The 8,715-nt window shown below is 57.4% G+C and overlaps 2 protein-coding genes across 6 annotated transcripts in view; both read right to left on the bottom strand.

The window, feature by feature from the left end:
• Positions 1-506: 506 nt before the first annotated feature.
• DHH (desert hedgehog signaling molecule) lies at positions 507-5,930 on the bottom strand. The gene is made up of 3 exons (XM_024736546.1): positions 4,445-5,930; positions 1,483-1,744; positions 507-1,219 (listed from the first exon to the last, which is right to left on the bottom strand). The coding sequence occupies exons 1-3, from the start codon at positions 4,745-4,747 to the stop codon at positions 594-596; spliced, it is 1,191 nt and encodes a 396-aa protein (XP_024592314.1). The 5' UTR covers positions 4,748-5,930; the 3' UTR covers positions 507-593.
• Positions 5,931-6,930: 1,000 nt separating this feature from the next.
• LMBR1L (limb development membrane protein 1 like) overlaps positions 6,931-8,715 on the bottom strand; it is a 12,733-nt gene continuing 10,948 nt past the window's right edge. For all 5 annotated transcript variants that reach the window (XM_024736541.1, XM_024736543.1, XM_024736542.1 and 2 more), the window contains 2 exons: positions 7,733-7,894; positions 6,931-7,532 (listed from right to left, as the gene is read on the bottom strand). In XM_024736541.1, the coding sequence (XP_024592309.1) occupies positions 7,465-7,532; positions 7,733-7,894 (230 nt within the window). In that variant the 3' untranslated portion in view covers positions 6,931-7,464. The remainder of the gene's footprint in view (positions 7,533-7,732; positions 7,895-8,715) is intronic.

Here is an 8,715-nt window from a genome sequence, read left to right as displayed (position 1 = left end):
TCTTCTGGTCTCTGTTGCTGGTCGATTGGGATGCCTCCTCTGAGAGGAGGAAGCAGGGTGGGACGATCTGCTGGGGAAGGAGAGGGGAATGGGAAGTAAAGTATGGTTCCCTTTCTCCGTACCCCCCTCCCCCAATCTGGAGGTAAATCACCATCTGAATAGAGATATTTCCCAATAAGCTCCTGGAAGCCTTCCCTTTATTAGCCCACTTGTAGGAAAATGTCAGATGTCAGATTGGCTCCCATGTCAGATTAACTGTTAACGCTGTGCCCCAGCCCCTCATCTTGCCAGGCGGGGCAAGCAGATTATTATATTACAATTTATAAATAGAAAATAAAATAAAATAATCGGGTGGGGCTGAGGCACTGGGGAAGAAGAGGAGAAATAGTCCTCGTCGACGAGTACCCATCATCAACCCCATCTACTTTAGGACCCAACCTCTCAGTTAGAGGTTGCTCCTAAACCATCGCGTCCATTTTTCTCCCTATCCCTCCCTCCCTCCCAATCAGCATCGTCTGCTGCCCACATCTCCAGATCTCAGCCCGCACACTCCCGTTTAGGCGGATGCCACGAGGTTTCTATGCCTGGAGCGCTCAGTCCAGCAGCTCCTCCGCCAAGCGATAGAGGAACCGAGAGTACCAATGCATGCCAGTTGGCTGGACGGCCCCGCCCGGAAGCAGCGCCCCCAGCGCGTGCAGCAGGCGCAGAGGAGCAAAGGCGCGGTGCGCCCACTGGTGACTCTCCAGAACCGCGTAGCACGAGGCCAGGACATCGTTGACCAGCAGCGTCCCGTGCGCTGTGAGCGGTGCGAACACGCCAACAGCTTCCTCCCGCGCCACTCGGGCCACCCGCGCAGGCCTAAGGGCGTCCCCGCCTGGCGCCAGCACCGAGTCCCCCGCGCGCAGCCGGCGCGCGAACACCGGTGCAAAGTCGCCTGGCTCGGGCGCAGGCCCTCGAGCGGCGAACACCAGGTGCCAGGGAGTGAGCAACAGCTTGCGCGGGGGCCGCTCGGTCTCCACAGCCACGAAAGAGGCCCGGCGCTGCAAGTCCCGGTCCAGGAAGAGCAGCACGGGCGTGGGCACCACCCGGCCTGCCGCGTCTGCCGCCAGCACCCAGTCACCGCGGTGCAGTTCCCGCAGCCCCTTCCGCTCGCCGCTCCGCAGGCGCACGGTGGCATTTCCCGGAAAGCAGCCGCCTGCCCTGACCGCCAGTGAGTTATCTGGAGGGGACAAGCAGAGAGAGGATTGCATGGAGACCAGTTCCAGAATGTTAGTACAGATTGTCAAAGACGTGGGTCAAGCCCAGCGCAGACCTCACCAGTCCCGGAACAACATGCAAGTTCCCACGGATCTGGTCCTAACCTGGGCAGAAATGGAAGGGGGGTTTACAACACTAACGCCCGCCTGGGGTCCCCTAGAGTCGCAACAGGGCTGCGTACCCTCAGTTTCCCGGAGGGACCTCACCACCCACCCCGTACTGTACCGGCTTTGACAGATACGTGGACGTGGTTGCGGGACTCGTAATAGACCCAGTCGAAGCCGGCTTCCACTGCCAGGCGCGCCAGCAACCCATACTTATTGCGGTCGCGGTCGGACGTGGTGATATCCAGGGCACGTCCTTCGTAGTGAAGTGAGTCCTGAGCGTGGTGGCCGTCCTCGTCCCAGCCCTCGGTCACCCGTAGGCGCACTCCCGGCCACATGTTCATCACCGCAATAGCCAGCGCGTTCACCCGCTCTTTACAGCGCTGGCGGGGAATAAAGGAGTCAGTCTCCTCAGTACCACTACCACCAGCATGGGGGCTAAAGCGACCTGGACGGGCGGGTTAATTCTTTGTTTTCCCGACACCCCTCCAGTCCCTCCCAGATTTTGAGTGTCCTGAGGAAGTGAGAATCTGAATGGGTGTAGTCGCTAATCTATGCTCTCCAGAACGTCGTTGGCGAACTGTGGGGTCACCCCTGAGATTGAGAGGGAGCGCCCAGACCTAGTTCTTTCCCCCACTTTTAATTTCCGCCCCTCATCCCTAGTTGTTCTGGGACCTCAGTTCAACCTGGGAAAGGGCAAGAGTGGAGAGAGCGGGTGTAAGCTTGGTCAGGGAGGGGTTGAGCAGCCCGGCTCCGCGAGAGGAGCCCCTGTTTTGGCCTGGCCCCCGCCCCAAGCCCCGGCTGCCCTCCCTCCGCCTGATTCATCTTTTGTTTCGTTGCCTTCCCTGGCACCGGGCATCGCTTCCTTCCTTCCTTCCTCCTCCTCCTTTCAGCCCCTAGCATTAACCCTTTCGTGGTGCGAGTGCCCCCCACAGAGGTGCCCAGGCGGAGCCGTGCGGGATCTAGGCTGCTGGAAAAAGGGTTGGGGCGGCGGGGGCTGCGCGAAGTACAATGGCCATTCTCCCGGATGACTTAACCGAGCGAGAATCCCGGGCCGAGGCCGGGGACGCGCCGGGAGAAGCGGACTCAGCAGCTCCATCCACAAAGGCGCTTTTCAGCCGCCCCGGCTCAGAGAGAGGAAAGGGCAGAAAGCCGCGCCCCCCATCCCTGCTCCGGCCCGCCGGGTCCCCTCCCCCAGCGCGGCCAGCCGTCCCAGTTCCAGCTCGGGCTCCGCCAGCCCTGAGAGCCCCCCCATCTCTCCGTCTCTGCTCCGGAGGCAGCGCGGAAAGGCGTGGGAGTAACACCTGAGAATAACGCGAGCAGCCCTTGCGCGGATCTGGGGGGCCCCCTGCAGGGTGGGAGTGGAGAGGAGGAAAAGCAGCAGCGGCTGGAAGCCTGCGCCGGGGGAGTGAGACCACGGTTATCTCGGCCGCTCCAGTCTGGGAGCCGGAGACCTTGGCGCGCACCACAGCACGGACCTCGCGGGAGGAGGCACAGAGAGGACAGCTTCCTTTTCTTTTCCCCGCTCTGACCTCTCCTCGGACTTGGTTTTCTCCTAACTGCCAGAGGGACGTTTCCCCCCTGCCCTTCTTCCCGAGTCTTCTACACCTCCGCAGGGTTGGAGAGGAGGGGAGGGGGAAGACAGGAAAAGTGGTAACTCCTTCCAACTTTTTGTCGTTTTGTCCCCTAAGGAGGCCCTGAGGCCTTGACCTGCGGGGGCAGCAGCCCAGTGCAGAGCCAACTCAATGGAGGCCTTTTGCAGCCAGGGTGTGGGAGATAAGCAGGACCGAGGGGGGTTCCCAGGCCTGTCAGAGCCTCTCCTGGGCCTATCCCTTGTCCTGCCCCCTCTGCTGCAGGTGAAACCAGAGGAAAGGGCCAGTATATTCCATCCCTGGCCAGGAGGGAAGGAGTATCCCCTTCCCAGTCTCTGGGTAGGAGGAATGCTTCAGGGCAAGAGCGAGAAGGAATTCTTTCTCCCCTGGACAGGTTTTCCTAACAAAGTAACCTGGAAAACTATGGCAGTTAATCAGAGGAAATCCGTACCCCTCCCTCTCCCCCCACCTCCCCACTCCATACACAATTAGGTGGTGTAATGGAAAGTGTATAGGACTTAGAATCAGGAGTCCTGAATTCTAGTCCCAGGCATGCCACTAATTAGTTTCAAGATTTTGATTAAATCACTTTTTGGTGGAAGAATGTGACCTCCAGGTTTCCTTCCAGCTCGGACACTTGAGATCACAGGGCAGAGGTGGTCCTTCACACCTCACCATAGGTTGGTTAGGTTCTGGTCTGCAGCAGGTGCTTAATACATGGTAGTTGAATTCATTTTAACCCTTTAATTCCAAGGAAAGTCCCTGAGCTACACTGAGTTTGAGGGACACAGGAACCCTTTGATTCTCAGGTGGGCCCCATCTGTTCTTCCCATCAAAGATCACTTTTCACCCCAGGACAGTCGTTTAGACTCTAGAATAGCTTTACCTTGGTTCTGAGATGCCTCCCCCATGCCAAAGACAATTCTTGCCCAGCCCCTCCTCAGGTAGATGGCCTGATGACCTGACCCTTGGTCACCCCTTTCCCAGCCCCTTCAGTCTCTTTAGCCCACAGAGCTTTAACACAATCAGGTCAGGAGCCAGGCTAAGGGTAGAGCTTTCTGTCTGCTGCCTAGCCAGCTCCTGGCCCCCAGCTCACCCCAGCCCTTCCTGCCTGGCTCGGTAGCTGACCCCCGGTCCACGCCTCAGCCATTTCCCGTCTCGCCTGCCGCCATCCTCCTTTCCCCGCCCTCCCTGTCTCTCCCAGCTTCACTCTCACTAGTCCCTTCTCCCCCTCCCCATGCAGCCTCTCCCTGGATCCCTCCTGATCACTCAGTACAGCCAGCAGAGGTGTGTGTGTGTGTGTGTGTGTGTGTGTGTGTGTGTTTTGGGGTGGGGGGCGGGTGAGGGGTGAGGAGTGTAGGTAGGTCCTTGAGATCAAGGTCCCTATAGATGAAGTCCAGCTCACACCATCCCCCGTCCCCTCCGCCAGCTGCCAGAGGAGAGCAGAGAAATTGGCGGTGCCCTCGAGCAGGTGGGGAGAGGCCTCCTTACCTCGGTCATCAAGCGGTCTGCACCACTGTTCTCCTCATCCTTGAAGATGATGTCGGGGTTGTAGTTAGGCACCAGGTCCCGGAAGCGCTCAGAGCCTCTTGTCACCCTCCCCTCGGCCGGCCCACTGGCGCCCAGGGTCCGCTCGGGCACGCTGGGCACAAATTGCTTGTAGAGCAGCGGCACGAGCTGCTTGCGCACGTAGCGGCGCCGGCCAACCGGCCCCCGGCCCGGCCCGCAGCTCTGGGCCGGCAGCGCCAGAAGTGCCAAGCAGCACAGGGGCACCAGACTGGCCGGCAGCGCCATGGATGCAGCGGACTCGGGCCAAAAGGGAACGTTCTTGTCCTCACCAGCTCGCTCGTCAGTTGGGCATCTCCCCCTGCACCAGAGAGCGCAGCAGGCAGAGCTGCCCCCAGAGTGCCCTAGAGCTCTTGTGGCTCAGCACACCTGGCCGCCGCCAGCTCTGCCTACATACCCCCGGGGGGTCTGGAACCTGCTACTGACCGGCCATCATAGCAGGGAAGGGGGGTCGTGGGTAAGTGCCAATCCTGCCGGGCTCTGCCGTCAGGCTCCGGCTCTGCCAGAACGCCGGGGCTCCGCCTTAAGTGGCCCCTGGCCCCGCCCCCCGCCCTTCTCCCAGGACCGTCCCGCCCCCTACCACCGGGGCGGGGGCTCTAGTCGGCCACCGCTGGTTCACTTCGTTTCCACCCTGGAAACCAGGCAGGCACCTGCCTAGGAAATTCTAACAGCTGTACAGTCCTTGGCTGCCTGGATAAGCATCCCTCTACCTCTAAGCCTATGTGTGGCACCAAATCACCCTGATACTCGAATTGGATCTTTGCTCTCCCCAAGCCTACCTGGCAGGCCATGTCCCCGTGCTATCATCTAGGAGCTATGGGATCCAATTTCTGCCCAAGGCCAGCCAAGCCCTTTGGGCACACAACCAGAGCCTCCCTTCTGTGGTCCTCCCCCAACCTCCCCCACTTCCATCTCTCCTCCTTAGCAGTAACCAAGACTGGAAGGGCTGGATACCAGGGGACCATTTTCCCTGGTAGCTTTGCAGTCTTCTGCTGGGAGCTTCCCCAGAATCAGGAACAGAGCTTCATACCTATAGTCTGGTTTAGGACTTCAAACTTTTGTCCCCTCTCTTATCCTTGCCAAACACCCAACTTGTGGATTGGAAACTGCTGGAGGGCAGTGGGTACTTAAAGTCATAGTATCTAACAGTCTGATGATCTCTTCCCTTTACCCTCCATCTAGTCACCTCTTTATCTTTCTCCTTCTCTGCCCCCGCTGGAGCCATTCGGGTCTTATCTCAGAGGCTCTGAGCCTGCAACACTTCACCCATTAATCTACTATCATTTAGAAATCTTTCTCTTGGGCTTCCCTGGTGGCGCAGTGGTTGGGAGTCCGCCTGCCGATGCAGGGGACGCGGGTTCGTGCCCCGGTTCAGGAAGATCCCACATGCCGCAGAGCGGCTGGGCCCACGAGCCATGGCCGCTGAGCCTGCGCGTCCGGAGCCTGTGCTCCGCAACGGGAGAGGCCACAACAGTGAGAGGCCCGCGTACCGCAAAAAAAAAAAAAAAAACCTTTCTCTAAGAAGCCCTCCCTGATGTTCTGACACTGGACCTCTATGTTTCCTTGAGAACCAGTTATTAACTGCCATCCACTGTGGTATGGTATTAAAATTATGTCACCCTTACTACACACAGCAGTTCTTAAGCACAAACTTAAACACAATCTTAGCTGAGCACCTGGCCTATAGTAGGGTGCTCAGCAAGTATTTGTGGCACTACACTTTTTTTTTTTTTTGGTATTCCATACTCACTCCTCACTCAGCTCTATGGCTAACATTCACAGTAACTGTGTACATTAGAAAAAAGCAGCCCTTCCTCAAGCCACCTGATTGCCATTTGCAAGAAAAGTCATAGTAACTATACATACAGTGACTGTGAGGTGAATGGTGCCTCTAGCAGTTGGGCAATGTACAATCTACATAACCATGAGCGGAAACTTTGCCTCTACCCCCAACATAGCAGGGGGGGCTTGCAGAGTATTCAAGACACTGATAGCCTTGGGAAAGATGGAGTTAGGTTCTTCTCCGAGAATCATAAACCCTTGTCAGGCAGCCACTTCTTTTACTCTACATCCAATAGGCAGGTCAAGGAGGAAAGGGCTGGTGTAGGGGGGAAGGGGATATTATACAGGGGGATGTTATCCCATTCCTACACTGATGCCCACCTACCCCCAATAACCAAGGCACAGAAATAAGGCCTGGGCATAGGGAAAAGTCAGGTGACCAGCCAGCTTTAAGGAAGGCTAAGGGAAGAGGAGCTTCCCACTGCCTAACACCAGACCCAAGTCCCCAAAGGTCACTGAGGATACGGATGGAGGGGAAGGGAAAGGATGGTGGCAAGGACCCCTCTGTTTCTCTCTGCAGACTCAGGACTGGTGGGAGCAAAGCTGTTCAAATAGACAGAGACAGGCCCTTTAAAAAAACCAAAGCAGACCCTGGGATCAACTTTATTGCTGATGGTTGTGGCCTCTCCTCCCTATGACCCTGTCTCTCCAGTGGTCCATAGCTCCTCCAGGATAGCACAGGGCTTAGGCTCTGCTGGGCCAGAGGCAAGGGAGACAATCTGCCTCCCAAGTCTGCCCCCAGCACAGTCCCTCCCCTGCCCCCACCCCACCCTATTGCACATCAAATCATGTAAACATGGCTATGGGCATGGCCCGGAACAGCAGTGAGGCAGATTGATGTGTAAACGAATTTGGGACCGGGAGCCAGACCCAGTCACCCAGCCCCACCTCACGCTGGGGCCCACAGTTAAATCTGGAAAAGCTGGGGGGCCTGGTCCCAAACTCTGGCTCAGATGATGCAACAGTGCAGACAGCTCAGCTCCCCTCTGCCACCCACCCTCTCAGATTCCAGGTCCTGAGGTCCACCCACCCCTGGGCACCCCTCCAGGCCTGGGCAGCAGATGGCAGTGTCCAGTTTTCTCCCTCCCACCCCCAGCTGGAGGTCACTGGTGCTGGGTCTTCCTAGATGCCCGGGGGAAACCGGAAACCGGCAACGGCAGTCTGTCCAGCCCTGTGGAAGAGGCAGGGTGGGCAGTCAAAAGCGGGATATAGGTTCAGTCCTCAGGGATAAGACAACCAAGCCACAGAATGGGTGGATGAGATACGCTGCAAACAAAGCAGACAGCATGCCATCTCCCCTGCTTGGGATGACCACTGTTCCAGAGGGCTCCATCCCACAACCCCACCAGCCTCACCCCCACTCCCTCTCACCAAAGGCCCGGATCAGCTCTGCCCGCACAGCTGCGGTGAAGGTTTTCACCAAACAGAGAGTGGTGAGGCCCGCGAAGGCTGCGTTGTAGAGGAACACGATGTAGAAATTGCCCAGCCAGTTGAAGCGTCCGAAGTCACCCAGAAGGTCCAAACGAGTGAGCCCTGAAGTACAAAGGCCAGGATGGGAGGTAGGCTCCCCAACCCTTCCCTGGCTCAGAGCCCAGCTTTCTGCTGCCTCCTGGTGGCCACATCTCAACACTGCAACTAATAGGTTGGCTTCTATTCATTCGTTATTCCTATCTCCCAAGCTCTGTCTCAGGGACAGTTCAGGGCTATTGAAGAAAGTGTCAGCAGCTAGGCTTGCTTTAACTTCCCTTCCAGAGTTTGGCATCTTCTCCCATGGGGGGGTGCCCTCTGGCTCCAGGAGTCCTGAGGAGCATCCTGGGCCTGCTACTTGTTCCTGGGCCAGGAGCCTACAAGCCAAATGTCACCAAATGTTTTTTTTAGTAGACAGAGCAGTGTGGAGGCTAAGATCTCTGACTCTGGTCATGGCTGCTTTGGTTCATATCTGAACTCCACCCTATCTAACTGTGTGATCTGGGGCAAATTCATTAAATATCTGTGCCTCAGTTTCTTCAACTATAGAGAAAATAATGCGACTGTGAGAATTAAATGAGACAACACACATAAAGCACTATATGTGCCAGGCACTATTCCAACACTTACCGAGCCCCTAACAGTAATAATATAATCATCACAAATTAAAATTCTGGACGGCTTCCCTGGTGGCGCAGTGGTTGAGAGTCCGCCCGCCGATGCAGTGGACACGGGTTCGTGCCCCGGTCCGGGAAGATCCCACATGCCACAGAGCGGCTGTGCCCGTGAGCCACAGCTGCTGAGCCTGCACGTCCGGAGCCTGTTGCTCCGCGGCGGGAGAGGCCACAAGAGTGAGAGGCCCGCGTACCGCAAAAAAAAAAAAAAAA

This window comes from Neophocaena asiaeorientalis, unplaced genomic scaffold (assembly GCF_003031525.2).
Source record: "Neophocaena asiaeorientalis asiaeorientalis breed wild unplaced genomic scaffold, Neophocaena_asiaeorientalis_V1.1 scaffold134, whole genome shotgun sequence".
Classification (NCBI taxonomy): Eukaryota; Metazoa; Chordata; class Mammalia; order Artiodactyla; family Phocoenidae; genus Neophocaena; species Neophocaena asiaeorientalis.
Note: the sequence above shows the minus strand (reverse complement) of the source record. Positions and strands in the feature narration are given on the sequence as shown.